Consider the following 19426-nt stretch of genomic DNA (forward strand, 5'->3'; position numbering starts at 1 on the left):
ACACCTAGCAGAAAACTATTAGCAAATGTGGAGAAACAGAATGTATCTTGAATGCTTTGATCCATTGCGGTGAGAGTTCTTCAACTGGGCACAAACGTATGGTTGGAATCTGAATGAACCTGGACTTACTTTCTCATCTGGAGGGGGGACGGGGACGGGGCACAGCTTTTCCCCAGAGCATCACTTGAGAGGAAAGGTATTTTACTACTGGCCTCCCTTTCCCCCTCTTTGAAATCATATTATGGCTTTGACATTGCTTTGATCAGTTTCACCTTCCTTAAAATTCCCTGAACCCGGTTACTTGTAAACAACCCCAAGAAATGAGCCTGCTACTTCAGAGCAAACAAGACAGCTCAATTTCTTTCCAACTCATAGTAACAAAGCTTCACAGAACATAAAACGGCACAAGCGAATCTGACTTACAAGACCTCAGTGGTCACTGGTAAAGAGAAACTTGCCAGTTGAGCATATCTACTTACATGTTTGTCATCCCCAGGAACTCTAAATAGTTCAAGGAAGGGTCTTGCAGCACCTTAAAGACTAACAAATTCCTAACAACAGGATGTTTGTGTTATCAGGAACAACTGCACTGTGAATGACCACTGCTAATAATGGCCTAATCTACACATGCCACTTATCCCGGGGTAGTCATAAGGTCGTGCACAGCTGATCCCGGGGTGAACTGGGGACGAGAACTCAGTTCTCCTGGGATAGCTGGGACTGCTTTTCCCCCATTTTTTCCTGCCATCTTGGGACCATCCTGAGCTCTGCGGGCGGTGTGACTCTCTCTCCCAGGGTCCTCACTCTTCCCCACGAGTAGCAGGGCTCAGGAAACAGGCCCAGAGCTGCGTGGGGTGAGTCCATGGGCATCGGGGATAAGGGGGAGAACATTTTCTCCATCTTTGGGATGGTGTTCGGCGTCTTCCAGCACCGAGTTCGTTGTGTGTGTGTTTTTAAACACACACATCATCTACGCGCAGGATCGCGCCCGCACAATTGCACAAATGTCGCTCTAGAATGTCCCTCTTTACTAATGGGACAACTCGCCGGTGTGTGGCCACTGACAGATTATCCCAGAAGTGGAAAACTCTGTGATCATCCGCCCCCACTCCCCAAATGGCTGCAGGTGTAGATGAGCCCTATGTGATTGTCACTTTATTTTATTTATGTACAATGTTTCTATTAGGGTGACCATATGAAAAGGAGGACAGGGTCCATCTAGTCCAGCACTCTGTTCACACGGTGGCCAACCAGCCATCGGCCAGGGATGAACAAGCAGGACATGGTGCAACAGCACCCTCCCGTCCATGTTCCCCAGCAACTGGTGCACCCAGGCTAACTGCCTCAAATACTGGAGATAGCACACAACCATCAGGGCTAGTAGCCATTGATAGCCTTTGCCTCCAGGAATTTATCCAACCCCCCTTTGAAAGCCATCACTACATCTTGTGATGGAGTTCCATAATTTAACTATGTGCTGTGTGAAGAGGTACTTCCTTTTATTTGTCCTGGATCTCCCACCAATCAGCTTCATGGGATGACCCCCTGTCCTCAGTGCCCCAGCCTGAATGGCTCCCTCTCCTCCTCATTTTTATTTAAATTTGTTTATTTAAAATATTTCTTGGCCACCTTTCAGAGCAGAAGCCCTTCCAAAGCATCTTACAGCAATAGAAACCATAAAAACAGTTCAAATATTAAACGTGATGTTTTAACGCTATAAAATGGCAATAAAAGCCAACAATAAAACCAGGAGCAACAACAACATCAGCAGCAACAGCAGTCATATCAAGAGAAGGTCACAGTAAATATGTTTTCAAGTCCTTCTTGAAAGCAATGATGGAGCATGATGGAACTCCAATGGCAGCATGTTCCAAAGGTATGGGGCCACTGCAGAGAAGGCTCTGTCACATGTAATCACCCACGTAACTGCTCTCATGCATGGGCAAACAAAAAGGGCCTCTCTTTGTGATCTTAAAGTGACGGCAGGCTGATATCACTGCCACTAGAGTCCTTTCGCTTGCCTTTTCCATCTGCACAACCATCCAGAGGGAGAGTGCAAAGCAAGTGCTTGCTGTTGCTCCATCTCTTCGCCGTTGTCACTCTGTGCATGCTCAAGAGGGCAGGTAAACAAGCACTGGAAATCTGCTGCCAGGCAAAGCACACAGTACTGGGTTAGATGGACCATGTGTCTGATTAATGAACAGGCAGCTGGACAACCATCTGTCAGGGATGCTTTAGGGTGGATTCCTGCATTGAGCAGGGGGTTGGACTCGATGGCCTTGTAGGCCCCTTCCAACTCTGCTATTCTATGATTCTATGATTTCCGATGTCCATATGCAAACATTTAGCTGAATGTTTGGAGACCGGGAACTGGGAGAGCGTGCATAATCTTGCGCCCTACACCACACCCCCATTTATTTATTTCATTTCATTTCTATACCGCCCAATTGCCAAAGTTCTGTGAGCAGATACAAAAATTTAATCCACAAGGTGCAACACAAAAAATAAAACTGATCATGTCTAACTGGGGAATAATGGACTCCGTTCACACATTCAGCTCTTGTTGTTTTAAAACATTTTCATCCTGCTTGCCAGCTCACAAGGCTCCTGTGATTGATTGTTTTTATAATCAATAAAAACAAGAGTTTCTACTTACACTCTAAATAGATGCAACGCAAAAGGAAAAAGGAATGAGGAGGGAAAAGGAAAAAAGAAGCACGTGGTCTTTCAGCAGCGCTGGAGGAATGGCTCTGCTCCCCATCTCAAATCCAAATGCTCCAATGTGTAAGTAATCATTTGACTGCCATGCTAGTCACAGGAGTGTTCAAACAAACTTCTTTCATGTGTACAAATTATGCATAGGGTGTGTGTGGACATGCCTACTAGCCGCTCCCACATTTGCATCCCCCCTGACATCCTCTGCATTCCACGCCCCTGCCCCCAAGAAGTCAATCTGTAAGCACCTTGAAAACAATGCAGTGATTATTAGAAGCCAACATGGCTTTGTCAAGAACAAATCCTGTCAGACTAATCTGATCTCATTTTTTGATCCGGTAACATCCCTTGTGGACTGTGGGAATGCTGTGGACGTCATACATCTTGACTTCAGCAAAGCTTCTGACAAAGTGTCCCATGATATTCTGATTAACAAACTACCTAAAAGTGGGCTAGATGGAACAACTATTAGGTGGATTCACAGTTGGCTACAGAATCAGACTCAAAGAGTGCTTATCAACGGTACCTTCTCAAACTGGGGAGAGGCAACGAGTGGGGTACCACAGGGCTCAGTCCTGGGCCCAGTGCGCTTCAACATTTTTATTAATGATTTGGACAAGGAGGTGCAGGGAACGCTTATCAAATTTGCAGATGACACAAAATTGGGTGGGATAGCGAATACCCTGGAAGACAGAAACAAACTTGATAGGCTGGAGTGCTGGGCTGAAAACAACAGAATGAAATTTAATAGGGATAAATACTAAGTTCTACATCTAGGAAAATGATACCAAATGCACAGTTACAAGATGGGGGATACTTGGCTCAGCAATACTACAAACGAGAAGGATCTTGGAATTGTTGTAGATCACAAGCTGAATATGAGCCAACAGTGTGATGTAGCTGCAAAAAAAGCAAATGCTATTTTGGGCTGCATTAATAGAATTATAGCTTCCAAATCGTGCGAGTTACTGGTTCCCCACTATTCAGCCCTGGTTAGGCCTCATCTTGAGTATTACGTCCAGTTCTGGGCACCACACTTCAAGAAGGATGCAGACAAGCTGGAGCGTGTGCAGAGGAGGGCAATGAGGATGATCAGGGATGATCAGGGGTCTGGAAACAAAGCCCTATGAAGAGAGACTGAAAGAACTGGGCATGTTTAGCCTGGAGAAGAGAAGATTGAGGGGAGACGTGGTAGCACTCTTCAAATACTTAAAAGGTTGCCACACACAGGAGGGCCAGGATCTCTTCTCAATCATCCCAGAGTGCAGGACACAGAATAATGGGCTCAAGTTACAAGAAGTCAGATTCCGGCTGGACATCAGGAAAAACGTCCTGACTGTTAGAGCAGTACAACAATGGAACCAATTCCCTATGGAGGTCGTGGGCTCTCCCACGCTAGAGGCATTCAAGAGGCAGCTGGACAACCATCTGTCAGGGATGCTTTAAGGTGGATTCCTGCATAGAGCAGGGGGTTGAACTCGATGGCCTTATAGGCCCCTTCCAACGCTACTATTCTGATTCTATGGTTCTATAATTCTATCCTTGTATCAGGGTGACAAATGAAAGGCCTAAGCGGGAAGGGTCTCCACCTAGTCAGGCACCCACTATTTGAGGTTCCCGATCACAGGGAGAGTCTAGACGTACGCAGCTGTAGGAGCCCCTTTTCAGATGTGCCACTGAAGATCTGGACATGGGGTGGGAGGATGCCATTGCCTCCTCTACAGTTGGGTGAACACGTGGAAGGGGTTTGTCTGAATGCTGTATGCTGTTCCAAATAGCATTTCAAAACAACAAATTCATCCCTCCATTCATCCCGGCCTCTACCAGCCAATCAGCATTCAAGGTAAACGCTGGACATTCTGTGGCGTCATTGCCATGGCCCAATCACTTGCGACGGGCCTTCTCCCGCATCCTTTGCTGTCAGGGTCGAAGCAGGGCGGGGAGGCATCGAGACCTCACCTCGCCATAACTCCCGCCCGCGCCCCCCATCATCTCCCACCTTCTGGGCCCAGCACGACGCTTCCTTTTGCTCTGTGCCTTGACGTCGCCCCTTGGGGCTGTGCGGGCGATCCCAGGAAATTCCGCCTGGAAGAAACTTTCCCAGATCATTTCGGTTCATCAACCCGCAACGATCTTCCTCTCCTGGCTCAGGCGGGGTTTCCAAATGCTGCCACGCGGTCCCCCGCCGGCCTGGCTCCTCCTCCTCCTTCCTGCTATAAAGCGCCCGACGCGCCTGCTGCTCCAGAAGCTACAAACCGCGCTTCCGAAGCCTTTCGGGAGTGAGAGCCCGCCCGTCAGCGCCGGTCCACGGACACCGTAAGTCCTTCCCTGCGCCCCGCGTCCACCACGCCACCGGACCCCGGGGCTGGATCGGTACGAGGCTGAAATCCTTCCAGACCCATTAAAGCGAATGGGGCTTAAATTAGTCACGATCAACTTAAGTCCCATTTATTCCACTGCGTCTACTCTAAGTAGGACTTACGTTGGATTTTACCTCCCGTGGCTGATCTAAGACCCCTTTCCGAGGGGGTCGCGGCTCCCTTTTCCCTCGATCGGACTTTTCTCGAGCTGCTCATCAGCTTTCCATTTTTTTCCAGGCGCTCCGAAGGAGCCGGGAAGCCACAACAGCCGAGGCCCCGAGGGGGTCTTGTGCAACAGCAAACTTTCCAGCTGCGGTGGTGGTGGTGGTGGGGTCCAAGCAAACCTTGTTTTTCTTTTCCCTCTCTGGTTGAGTTTCCGAAAAACTTCACACGCACGAGGATCAACCTAGAATGCAGCCTTCTTCAACTCAGTGCCCTACAGATATTTTGGACTGCAATTTCCATCATCCCCAGCCGTGGGCCATACTGGCTGGAGCTGATGGGAGTCCCTGGCCAAAACAGCTGGAGGGCGCTGACTTGGGGACGGCAGTTCATAGCTGTAAGTTAGACTTGGAAGAACCACTTAAGAGATGTTAATTCTATTAAGCAATATATAACTATTATTAATAAATACATAAACTTCCATGGGATCGCCTGAAATGTGTCCCTGCACTTCTTAATCCAAGTGTCTTGAGAGAAGGTCATGGGGTATGTGTGTATGTTTACATATCTGTGACTCCGCTTATCACTCTATGACTGCAGTGAAATATGAGACCTAACAGAACTAGACAGCATCCTGCTTGCAGAGTAAGGGGGGGGGGGGAGCGGAGAGACACACACCTGAAAATTCTCTTTTGTGGTGGTTAAGTCACACCTACAAGTCACCATCTGAGGTTGCCGTCTAACTACTGAGCCCCAAAATCCAAATGAGAGTGGACCTGGAACAAGTAGATGGGTCTTGATTATTGTTATCTCGTGGGACACGTTATTTTTATATCCGTCAGGATTTGACCAAGTAGATCCAGATTCGAATTCCTGCTCAATTCAGAATTGCAGGGCGTGCTGACATTCTTCGATGTGAAGTATACTGCCTTTGTGTCCCTCTCACACGTTTTATGTCAACGACTGGCACATTTTTGAACTGCACTCATTTCTGTATGGTAGCTGTTACCCCAGTTCACATTCCTGAAGACAGCTAATTGCATTTTATCATTTGAGACTCTTGAGTTTGCAGCTTTGCTGTGTGTATAGTCTATCTATCCTGGTTACATAGAGTTTCCTGCAATTAATTGTGTTGAATGTTGCCACACCTCGTTGTATTTTCAAGACACGAATAGTCCTATATTAGCTTGAGACCTGATGTTTTCACTTGCCACAGCAAGTTTGGTTTGGTGTACATGTACCTACATTTTTAGTATATAAAGCATATTCTGACCCTGCGTTTCACCTGCTTTGTGCTGCAATTGTGGGTCCATTGATTTGTTTTATGGTAATGCCTGAGACCTCTCCGCACATTATGCTAACAAACACATTTGTGTGTGTGTGTGTTTCTCTTTCACTCTCGCTCTCATGCTTTGTGCTAAGTGTGAATGGTATGACCGTAAGAGTGAATGCGGAACAGAGATGTAATGTGCATTTTTATAGTCTGATTAATCTTGTGCATGTTTGCTAACAAGGAAGCCTCACTGAGTTCCATGGAGGCACCTTCTGAGTAATCTTGTGTAGGATAATGGTCACAGCCAATGTTTTCTATTTACATTAGCAGTACTTGATTTTATGCAAGAAGTGTGTGTGTGTGTGTGTGTGTGTGTCCTGATCATCATTCATTCTGGAAAGTAAGCAAAGGAGAGGCATTTGCAATGCGCTAATGCTTGCCATTGAAGCCATGTGCTCCAAAGATATATTTAAGGCAACTTTCCCCCAACCTGGTTCCCTCCAGGTGTGCTACCAAGTTGGGAAAAGCTCTGTCTGGTATCTGGGTCCCTTGCCATTTAGGGCTTTCCTGCTGCTATGTCAGTGCCCTTGCTATGCCAGAACCTGAATCAGACCTTTCAACCAAAGCTGTGGAAAACGAAAACGATGCTTGCAGTCTTCTTGGATCTGAGCATTTGTATTTGAGATCATGCAGCTGTCCTGAATTCTGGAACTGTGTAGGTGGTTTGTCAGGAGGGACATGCCTCAGGAGAGGACTTCTGCTCTTCTGCAGGCTTTAAATTTTTTAGCCTGCTTTAGCACTTCTTCTAAGCAAACCCAGGAGGCCAAATCCAGAGATAAAAAGAAGATATTGCGCCAAGGTTTGGATTTACTGGTCTAACAACATAATTCAAATAAGGACAAGTTTCAAATAAAACACAGTGCTTTGCCTGTTCCTACAAAGCAACACAGAGCTGTTACTGGCATGCACATTTTATGTCTAACTGCACAATCCTATGCATGTTTACTCAGAAGTAAGAGCCATTGCGTTCAATGGGGCTTACTCCTGTAAGTGTGCAAAGGACTGCAGCATTACAGAGATCTGTCCTGCACATGCATCCAGGAGCAATTCCTGTAGGTGCAGGAACTTTTGACATCCACTAAAAGTGGAGTTTTTCATAGAATCGTAGGGCAGAAAGAGATCCATCAAGTTGCATCTGTCCCCAAGAAACATCCTCGTACATCAGAAGCCCAAATAACATGGTGAATTCAGACCAGCCAAGAGAAATGAGTGAGCTAAGCACATACTGTTTAATGACAACCTGACAAAAGGGGCTTCTTAAGAGCACCTCAAAATTGTTAGATGTTTACAAAAAGCTTAAACTGGCTGCTTTATTAACAATGATTAAATGTAAATTTTGCTTTTATTTTTTAAAAAAGTTTTGTAGTAATAAATGCCATTTCTTGATGTAGTTGAGGATTTCTTCCAGGGATAGAGCAGGATATAAATGTGATTTTAGTTTCTGTCCAGAGTTACATCATAACCAAATGTGTTGTGACTGTGTTGAGCATATCTGTAATTATCATAGATCTGAGGTTGCTCAGTTTTCTCACATTATTGATACTTGCTTACGATCAAAGGACAGACAAGGGCATTTCCTTCGCAAATTATGAAAATATATTGCTCTGCCCATTAAGTAGTACAAGCCTTTGCTTCTGAAAAGCTCTGTGCTCCTTGTTGTCTTTAAACAAAAACACATGGGTTGCATGAGCAAAAAAGTGTGGAATGGGAGTTATTTTATTTATTATTGCGTTCATATCCCACCTTTTTCCTGTTAAGGAACCCAACGCAGCGTACATAATCCTCCTCCTCCTCCTCTCCATTTCTATCCTCACCACAACAACCCTGTGAGGTAGGTTGGGCTGAGAGTCTGTGGCTGGCCCAAAGTCACCCAGTGGGTTTCCATGGCTGAGTGGGGACTAGAACCTGGATCTCCCGACTCCCAGTCCAACACTTTAGCCACTACACCATGCTTAAGGCAGTAGAGTTATAGGATGAAAGAGAAATGAAACAGAAAGGAAGACCATACCCTTTCAGCTATATTTAGTTTTACATTAATTTCGTTTTACATTCATGTTAGCATGCATTAGGAAATATATGAAGTGCCAGACATTTTGATCCATTTCTTTTCTTTTCATGATAATTTTTTAAAAACAACAACAAATTGCTGATTTAAATAATTTTGATTTAAATCATACTACCTAGGTTTAGAAGGACCAGTGCATAATCCACTAAAATAAACATTGAATTAAAAATAAAGACCAAGTTAGCCTCTTTTATTTTTAAGTGTACATTTATGGGAATTCTGGAGTACAGTTTGAGAAAGGAAGCATTTCACATTGTACATCCCTTCCCCATAATTCTTTGGTAACATTTTGAACTTGGAAAATTGTAGAGCTATTGTTTTAGAGTTGTAATTAGTGTTGCATTAAGAGATCTATCCCTCCCTTGAGAGGCATGACTGGGCTGAATTCCTACTTCCCTATCACCCTAAAATAAACAAAAGTTTATTTTTAATTTTTTTTAAAAAAAAGAGGATTATTCCAAACCACTCCTTGTGACAGAAGGCTGCTGGTCCTCACATGGCTCTGAATCATTCTTTCATATTTTTTCCACCTCACTGGGAAAACTCCAAAGAGTCAAACTGATCTTCCCTGAAATCAGGGAGAAAAGTTCCATTGGCGTCAATGAAGTCACCTTGATGTTCACCGTCCTTTCGTTGTGGATTTACAAAGTGGAAGGGGGGAAGAGAGGAAATGCATCTTTTGCACACAGAACCGCCCAGGTTGCTTCAGCTATTGGGCGGTATAAAAATGCAATAAATAAATAAAATAAACAAAACTTGGAAGACAGGCTGATCCGGCCATGGTCACACATGCCTTAGTCTTATCCCGCCTGGACTACTGTAATGCGCTCTACGTGGGGCTGCCTTTGAAAACTGTTCAGAATCTAGGGGCAGACTGTTATCTGGTGCTGATAACAGTCTGTTACAATAGCTTCACTGACTACCGATCTGTTTCCGGGCAGAATTCAAAGTGGATCAGGGTACCTGAACCTATGGGCTCATCTACACCAAGCAGAATATTCCACTTTGAAAGTGGTATACAAAAGGCAGGAGCCACGCTACTGCTTCATAGCGGTATTGAAATGCACTGCAGGATCTACACTGCTTTATATTGGTACTGAAGTGCACTGACAACTGTTGGGGACCTTGACACATCTACACCAAGCAGGATATAACACTATGAAAGTGATATATGGTCTGTGTCAATGGGCCCCAACAGTTGTCAGTGCACTTCAATACAATAGTGTGGATCCTGCCTTTTATATAATGCTTTCATACCACTTTCATAGTGGAATATCCTGCTTGGTGTAGATGAGTCCTATGCCTTCTCCCATATGAACTTGCCCAGATATTAAGACCTTTGGGAGAGGACCTTCTCTTGTTATTGCCACCATTGGAGGCACATTTGGTCAGGGTTTCAGGCAGGAGTTTTTCCTGCCCTGCCCTGCTCGTAGATGCCGGAGATCAACCTTGAGACCTTCTGCCTGCAGATCATCTCTTCTGCCACTGAACTATGGTCCCTGTCCTTGTACAAAAGGGATGGGCAAGCCCCGCCCCCAATGCAGCCCTAATTTCCGCTGGTGCCCCCACTGAACTAGCCAAATAGCTGTGTTAGCCCTACAGAGTGCTAAACAGGTCAAATTTAGCTTCAAAACAAGCTAAATGTGGCCCATTTAACAGTATGGAGCATTTAAGCACCCATTTTGAGAACATAAGAAGAGCCTTGCTGGATCAGACCAAGGGTCCATCCAATCCAGCACTCTGTTCACACAGCGGCTGACAAGCTATCGACCAGGAACCAACAAGCAGGACACGGGTGCAACAGCAGCCTATCGCCCATGTTCCCCAGCAACTGTTGTATATTGGCTTATTGCCTTGGATACTGGAGGGAGCACATAGCCATCAGGACTCCTGGTAGCTATTGATAGCCTTCTCCTCCAGGAATTTATCCACCCTGCCTTTTAAAGCCATCCAAATTGGTGGCCAACACTACATCTTGTGGTAGCAAATTCCATAGTTTTAACTATGCACTTTTCTTTTCTTAAATAATTGATCTACGGGGGCACCCCATGGTTCCCTGCAAAGTTTGGCTCACGGTGGGCATCCAAGGTGGGGAGAAAATGGTGCTGAGGGAGCCTGCAGTCATGCAGCCCTGATGTACAGTGCAACTTAAGCTAGACGTAAGATAGGACCCAGCCTCAAAGGAGTTTTTAATCTAAATTTCAACCACAAAGGAAGAAAACAGAGGGATGATTATAAATGGAAACGATTAACAGAGTAATTATTTATGTCAGCCTTCCTCAACCAGTGGCTTCCAGATGCAGTGGACTACAAAACCAATCATCCCCAGTCAGCATTAGACAATCTGGAACACACCAAGTTAAGGAAGGCAGTGATACCTGGAGAAAGTGAGGCAGAAGAGGAACACATTTTTATCTCTTTGTTTATTTTTTTTTATTTTGTTTATTTATTGCATTTTTATACCGCCCAATAGCCGAAGCTCTCTGTTTGTTGTTGTTATTGTTGTTTTTAAGTTTCTATGCTTATTAGTCCCCGTGAACAATATTTTCTTGGCAGAAAGTTGGGCTATAAATCAAATAAATAAATTAATAATCAGGACCCAACCAAGATGCACTCTTTCCCGTCTCTGGCGTCACATGCAGGAGGCCCACCTGCTACCCACTTCCCTGTGGGATGGATCCTGGTGATTTTTTAAATGCATTAATATTGTTTATCATGATTTTTTTTAAAAAAAAAATAATGGTATGACTTCCAAATCTCCTTGACAGGATATATAAGTAAATCATAATTGAATTCCGTATTTCTAAACAGAAGCAAAGAGTAAAAACAAGTCGTAAAACATAATGACAATAACCAGACTCTTTAACAAGTGACCTCAGGTCAGAGTTGTGTGGAAAAGGCACGTTCTTGGGGACTCTGTGTTATAAAGTGGCAAAAGATAAGAAATGATAGGGGTGGGTAGAAACCAAACCCTGAGATTTGAAAGGGGCATTGCCGTTCAAGTGGCTTTGTCCCACGTAGTTCTTCTTGGTTCCAGTCTATTCCATTTCTGCGTCCATTACAGACTGTGCCAGCAGGGTCCATATTAATGCCCGTCCCGAACTATATGGCTCTTGTTGCCATAAGTATTGATAATAATATGCGAGGTGCAGCTGAGCATTTATGGGTTAAGCTTGTCAGTGTATTTCGTGGTGCAAGTTTTGAAGAGCATAAGCCGAAGGGGGATAATTAGAGAGCTTTAGGATTCCAAAGTCATTTGTCAAGGACAGAATTGCCAATTGAATTAACCGTTTGGTGCCTGCACAGCCAAATTCACTGGAAGAAATATGAACAGCGAATCTGGACGAATCAGTCGGTTTATTGACGTTCACAAACTTTGCGCATGTAACAAATGACGCAGTGTCCACGGATCCCTTGGATATGCCGCTAAGACTCTGTTCAGATGACACGCTAAACCATGGTGGTTAAGCATTTTTGAGCTAAACATTATGGCTTAGCATGTAATGTCAACCATTTCTAACCATGGTTTCTACATAACCACGGTTTAGACACGCTCACTAACCGTTTGTTGCAAAGGGATTAGCAGCCTTAACATGGTTTAGCATGTCATCTGAACAGGTTCTAAGTGTTTACGTCAATCTTCCCTAGCCTGGTGCCCTGCAGAAGATGTGTGTGACAACAGCTCCCATTATCCCTGACCGTTGGCCCTGCAGGGCTGATGGGGGCTGTAGTCCAAAAACATGTGGAGGGACCCATGCTGGGGAAGACTAGTATAAGAACTTGCATTAAAAACAATGACTTTTCAAAAAAAAAACCCAACATTAATTGGAGCATCTTTTAAGTCAATCTAACTCATGGATCAACTTGGGCTGCAATGCTGTGCACTTTGACTGGGTAGTAAGTCCCACTGATCTCAATGGGGTCAGCATGCTCTTATTGAGCATGCTGAGGACTGTGCTGTAAATGTTGGCACCCTATTAGAAAATGACATCCTGTGATTGGTGTGGGTTATTATTTGAGTTTTAATGTGAAAAGAAACCTTGCAGTCCCAGCTAATCAAGGCACCTTTTTACATGGTTTACTGCAGGAAATTAGCTTTTCCTCCTGCTGTTGTTGGCAGCTGGATTACTTGTCTGTTTGCTTATTGGATGCAAGCCCCAGACTCGCCTGAAAATGTCTTAATGTGATTTGCAGGCTCCAAGAAGGAAGATGATAAAAATGATGCCCTTTTTCTACAGCAGTCCACCGAGAGCCGGCCGCAAGGACGGAGGCGTGGCAACTGGCAAGCCTTCAACGTCATCTGAATCAGAACTTGACTCCTTGTCTCTGGAATCATCAACAGAAGAAGCTCAGCTAAGAGACCTCATGAAGAAAGGGAACCTCAGAGGTGATCCTACACCAGGAAGCTCCCCTTTGGAAGCCAATGGCTCCCCTGGGCAAAAGAAGCACAAGAGAAGGATAGGGGGTAAAATCGTCAAAGCCCTATTTGGAAAGAAAGCTGAGAATACCGAAGTACAAGGTGAAGTGAAGGATGGGGGAAGAAAACCAGATGTATCTGAAGAAAGCCAGCCTGTTACAGGTACGACATGGCCAGGATGTTCCCATATGAACCTGTCCATCAGATAAGATCCTCCTCTTCCAAAAAAATCAGAATCATATGAGTTGGAGGGGGCCTTGTAGGCCAGGGGTGGGGGCAGAAGCTATAGCTCCAGATGTTTTGGACTTCAATTCCCAGAAGCCCCTGGCAGCATGGCAAATGGTGATGTTTTCAGACGTTCATTCATTTATTAGATTTCTGTATCACTGAATAGCCATAACTCTCTGGGGCCATAGCTAGACCTAAGGTTTATCCCTGGATCGTCCAGGGGTCAAACCTGTTCATCTAGGTGACACACAGGGGATCCAATGCTCAGGCAGGGGTGAACCCTGGATGATCCCAGGATAAACCTTAGGTCTAGCTGTGGCCTGGGTGATTAAAAACCTGAAAAATACAATACTTTCCATAATATAAAAACATTTACATACAAACATATAAACAGGGAACACACACACACACCTACACAATTATAACAATCAATGATAAGAAATTCCAGGACATATTTTAATACCTTATCATATGTTGCCAAATGCTTGAGAATGGAAGATCTTAACATGGTGACGAAAAGATAATAACGTTGGCGCCTACAGCCGTACTACCCTGAACACGCCCGATCTCGTCTGATCTCGGAAGCTAAGCAGGGTCAGGCCTGGTTAGTACTTGAATAATGTTGGCGCCAGGTGGGCCTTACTGGGGGAATTGTTTCCATAATCAGGAGGGTCCCTCTCCCTTGTTTAAGCCCAAAGTATCTGAAGATCTACTTTCTGCCCATGTAGTCCAGCCCTGTCCTGGATGCAGGAAACCCAGAGCAAGCTCATCCCCAACAAATGGCTGCCCATCCTCTACTTGAAAACCTCCAGTTAGGGAGGGCCCACCAGCCCTCTAGGTCAGTGGTCTTCAACTGGTGGGTCGCAACCCCAAAATGGGTCATGAGATCAGTCCAGATGGGTCACAGAAAAGCTGTTGCTACCATGCTGGGCAATTGTGAAAGTAGGTCCCATGTTGCAGGTTGGGAGTCCAAGGTGGGTCTTGAGTCTCGACCAGTTGAAGACCATGGCTCTAGGTCACTGGTTCCATTGTTGAAGTGCTCTTGCCATCAAAAGGTGTCTCCTAGTGTTCACCTGAAATCTACCCTCCATGTAAATCACTGGCCCATTAGGGGGAAAAACCAAATCCATGCTGACAATAAGCAACGCACCTCACCCCATGGTCTGTCACCACCATGCTGCTAAAAAAATTGTGGCAGCGATGGCAACCCCCTCCCCAAAAAAACCCTGATGGTTTGCTGCTGAAATTCGGTGGCAAACTGCTATGGAGGTCTAAACGGGACAAACTGAGCTTGAAACGAGCTCAGTTTGTCCTTTTTAAGTCTTCGTAGCAATCTGCTGCTGAATTTCGGTGGCAAGCCACTGAGGTGTTTTTGGATTTGCCGTTGCTGTATCGAATGCAGCCCAGAGTGTAAGGGGAGACCTTGTGTGTGTGTGTGTGTTGTTTTGTTTTGTTTAAAATGGCACCCAGATCCCCCTCCCCCAAAGTTGCACACCTCTGCTTTATTAGGGCCAACTGAAATGTCGTGAAGGAGTGAGTAAACTTCAACTTCTCCACAGCTCTTCCTCAGAGTCCATGTTAAACAAAATAACAGGTGCAGGAGGGGGAGGGGGAGGAAAGAAAGAGCTGGAGACAGACCTGACTAAGGCCGTAGCTAGACCTAAGGTTTATCCCAGGATCATCCCGGGTTCGTCCCTGCCTGAGCGCTGGATGCCCTGTGTGGCACTTAGATGAACAGGTTTGAGACCAGGACAATCCTGGGATGAACCTTAGGTCTAGCTACGGCCTAACTGTTAGATCTTCTTATTTATTTATTTATTTATTTATTTATATTTATTCTGAGGGACCCTTCCATATCTCTCTCAACCTTTTGAGTAACTTGGGTGGCTACTGCGGAGGAGCAGGGCCTTCTTTGTGTCTGTGGAGGAGGCTGGCTCTTGAATTCCTTTGCCGATTGCCACCATTTACTATTTTAAAATGCCAGGCCAAGTCTGCCATCCTGTTTGCTTGATCTTTTAATAACATTTATGTTGTATTGTTTTATGGTATGTATACCGCTGCTTAACGCATTACTGCTGTTGGTTATTTGTGGGATTTTTACTGTTATTTTGGTCATTTATTATTACTATTTAAGACTTGTCCTGCTTGTGGGTCCCTGGCCGATGGCTGGTTGGCCACTGTGTGAACAGAACGCTGGACTAGATGGACCCTCGGTCGGATCCAGCATGGTGCTTCATATGTTCTTATGATTCTTTTAAAGTGGATATGCATATATGTGTGTGTGTGTACATGCATATAAATATACATATACGTACGTGTGTGTGTGTATGCACACAAGTATTCCTAACAAGAAACTCAGGTCTGCCACTGAAAATGGCATCCCTGTGTCAGATTTCCCCTCCTCCTCTGTAACTTCTAGCACAATTTATCCTGGGTTTCTGACATCATTACATGGTGTGTTTCCACACACCCAAAGAAAATGGACACTATCAATAATTTCAGAGTAAGCTGCACACTTGGTTTTATGAAATGGTAATGGAGAACTTGAAGCTGAGCTGCCATTTCTGGCGGTTGCCCTAAGGTCCTTTTAATAGGTAGTTCTCTTCTACTCTATTATGGTGTTTGTGTAACTGAGCAACTTGCTTCTCTTTGCAATTACATACAGGGTTTGTGGCTCTTAGATTCCTGGTTATCAGTTAAAAGAGCAATGCGTGCATCATTTTACAGTGTGCAAAACCACACTGTCTCCTTACTCATGAGAAAGAGGAGGTGGAGGATCCTCCCATCAAGTGATGAAAGGCCTACTTGTGAATTTAAGCCACTGGAGTCTCTATGAACCTGTTTCTTGAAAATAGTGTTTCAAGACAGTTGCTTCCCAGCTGTATTGGAGTCAAAACAAGCACCAAAACAAAGGAAGCATCTAGTGTTGTGGGGCAGATGTTTGCTTGCTGTACTTTCCCCCAGCAACATTCCTTACAAGGTTGTAGGTTCAAATCACCACTTTCCCTGTGTTGGAAGCCAGCAGAAGTTTGCACCAAGACTTGGTGTAGGGGATAAATTATAAGCTGTGGACCTGAGTTTGATCGCTCATTCAGCCAGGTGTAGGGTGACTATGGAAAGGAAGGCAGCGCTCCTGTATCTTTAACCATTCTATAGAAAAGGGAATTTCAGCAGGTGTCATTTGTATGCATGGAGCACCCAGTAAAATTCCCTCTTCATCATAACTGTTAAAGCTGCAGGAATCTGGCCAAGAGGGCAGGGCTCCTGCAGCTTTATCTTTTGTGATGAAGAGGCAATTTCACCAGGTGCTGCATGCATACAAATGACACCTGCTGACATTCCCTTTTTGATACAACTGTTAAAGATACAGGAGCCCTGTCCTCCTTTCCATGTGGTCATCCTAGCCACATGGTGATGCAGCTGGTGCAAACTGGCTAGAATTTGTGTCAGCACCTTGGATAGGTCCTTTCGAGTTCTGAGTGGTTCGGCCCAAATCCCAGAGCGGACTCAGAGCCATCTGCCTCCCCTGATTTGTGTTACAAGTCTACATGATGCTCTTCTTTTGTTTTGCCAGCTGAACAAATCAGAGAGCTCATTAAGGATCAAAAATTCTTCAAAGCCGTTCAACATCTCCTCGTCAAGGAGAAAGGATCGAACGGCAACTCTGGCCGTGAAGAGGAAAAGGTGGAGGGTGAGAGTGACGTTGAAGCCCTGTTTGGGCTTTTGAAGCAAGAGCTCCTTGGGGTCCTTCGTTCATCCGTGGTCATAGCACCCTCTCAGCCGGAATTGCTGCGGGATGCAGTGAGAGCTATGGTGTACCTGGTGGAAGAGGATGAGAGATCTGCATCGGGAGAAAAGGCGTCGGGAAAAGCCCGAATCAGAAACTGGAAGGAGGAGTGGAGGAATGTGGTCCAGGCCTCCGTGGCTGAGCGAATGAAAGACCCTCCACTCGTCATCGACGATGGCCTCTCTACAACCGCTCGGCTCTTCCTGCATATGGGAAGGACTATGAAAGACGACCTGATCTCGGTGGTGCAATATATGAAGCCTCATTACCCAGAACATTTTCAAGTGTGCAGCACTTATGCGAAGTACTACCACCATTGCTTCTCTTCTCAGCTGGAGATGATCGCTCAGTTTGAACTGGGCAACAAGGACACTTACCTCCTCCTCACCTGGGTGGAGAACTTGTATCCAAAGTAAGTGGTGATTTAACCTACATCGGTGTATCCGTACAAGTCTCGCCAGCCGGAGAGCGTGGGTGTCCAAACAGAACGGCTCCATACTCTCAGTTTGGGCTGAGATGGTCTCTGGGTTTGTACGATCACCGCAGCTCACAGTGAGTCGTGGCACGTGCCTGCCACCCTTTTTAATATTCAAGCCACATCAGGCAGTGGCCATGTCTTATCATGTCATGCGAACTCAGCAGAGGTTGTTTAATCCTAAAACAGCCCATGGGTTATGCGAAGTTTGTTTAAACTTTGCATAAGCCGCCCTTGCCAGGTTCGAATGGCAGAATAAGCCACGACAACTGCATTCCATGGCTTGAATCTTCAAAAGGATGGCCAGTACACGCCGCTATACACTGTGGTTTAAATAAGCCATAGTGAGCTGCAGCAATTGTGCAAATTGGCTCAGTATCTGCTGAGGTTCTGTTTTCCCCTCTCCCTCATCCCAATGACGGTACTGAGCAAACCCATTGAGGTCAGACCATTGGTGCACTTAGCTCACTATTGTCTTTATAGCCAAAGGTGGACAACCTGGTGTCCTACAGATGCTCCTGACTACAACTCCCATCAGCCCCACCCTGCAGGGATTATGGGAGTTGTAGTCCCAATGTCTGGAGGGCATCCAGTTCCTTATCCGTGATCTAGACTAACTGGCAGTTGCTCTTCAGTGTTTTAGGCTGCAAAGCTATAACCACTTATCTGGGTGTAAGCTCCATTGAACTCAATGGGACTGACTTCTGAGGAGATGTGTATAGGATTGCCCTGTTAATTCAAGAGTCTTTCTGAGCCCTCCATGAAGACATCAGGGACTGAACCTTGGACCTTTTTCATAAAAAACAGACAGCCTTCCGCAGAGCTACTGTGCTCTGTGCTCAAAATACCTTACGAAAATCAATACCTTGTATAGAAATTGGCTTAATTATGCCCTATTCACACCCTCTTGTTACTGAAACAGCACTGCAGAAAATAGGTTGGTGGCAGCAGTGATGCGGGGAGGGTTCTACAAGCAGTGGATGGTGTTTTGCATGTAGATCGGGGGCTTTCTTCAGCCTGTCTGTCCCACGGCAGCCCTTTGCCCCCTCCTCAAAGAAGCCTGCTCCTGAACATTGGGGAACCACCAAAGCAGGATCCAATACTGTGCAAAGGATTGCGGTTGGAAAGCAGAACAACCAACCCGCTGACCATGAAAGCAGAAGCGCTTCCGGTCAGCGTGGGGCTGTTTGGATCTCAGCCCCCCTTTTTAAAAACCTTTTCAGCAGTGGTTTGTGGCTGAGGAAGAGAGATTGACATATGTGGAACAGCACCATGGTTCTATGAAGCAGCTGAAACAAGAAAAAGGAACATGATGGAGACCTCTCATGCCCCGTCAGATAGGGAAATCCCATATTTGAATGATCCCACTTTAACAAACAAACATCCTTCACGTGGAAAGCTAGCATATCAAGGAGAAGTCATTGCTAGGATCTTTCTTGTTTTCCCATTAGGCTAGCTTTCCATGTGGAGTATTTTTTTTAATAGAAAGAATGAAATGCAGGCTGGTGTAACAATTCTCTGAGGTATTCACTCAAGAGTCCTCTACTTATGGTTATGTGCTACCTCCAGTATTTGAGGCAGTATGCTTGTGTGCACCAGTTCCTGGGGAACATGGGTGAGAGGGTGCTTTTGCACCATGTCCTGCTTTGTTGGTCCCTGGCTGACAGCTGGTTGGCCACTGTGTGAACAGAGAACTGGACTTGATGGACCTGTTGGTCTGAACCAGCAGGGCTCTTCTTAAGAACTTAAATATGAATTGTTCAGCTTTGAACTAAACTATGCACCTCCTGGCTAAAATTAATCACCTTCTCAGTGAATTAGAAAATAGACAGTGAATTATTCACAGGGGGAAATCCAGGAATTTACAGATTTCTACGCCTGATT

At 45.3% G+C, this 19426-nt stretch overlaps 1 protein-coding gene across 2 annotated transcripts in view; it reads left to right on the forward strand.

Moving 5' to 3' along the window:
• Nucleotides 1–4976: 4976 nt before the first annotated feature.
• Nucleotides 4977–19426, forward strand: part of TNFAIP2 (TNF alpha induced protein 2) — a 33007-nt gene continuing 18557 nt past the window's right edge. The window contains exons 1-3 of one of the 2 annotated variants that reach the window (XM_063118086.1): nt 4977–5031; nt 12874–13214; nt 16855–17479. In XM_063118086.1, the coding sequence (XP_062974156.1) occupies nt 13001–13214; nt 16855–17479 (839 nt within the window). In that variant the 5' untranslated portion in view covers nt 4977–5031; nt 12874–13000. Of the gene's footprint in view, nt 5032–12829; nt 13215–16854; nt 17480–19426 lie in introns of both variants that reach the window. The other variant, XM_063118084.1, reaches the window with a different exon arrangement.

This window comes from Elgaria multicarinata, chromosome 2, assembly GCF_023053635.1.
Source record: "Elgaria multicarinata webbii isolate HBS135686 ecotype San Diego chromosome 2, rElgMul1.1.pri, whole genome shotgun sequence".
NCBI lineage: Eukaryota > Metazoa > Chordata > Lepidosauria > Squamata > Anguidae > Elgaria > Elgaria multicarinata.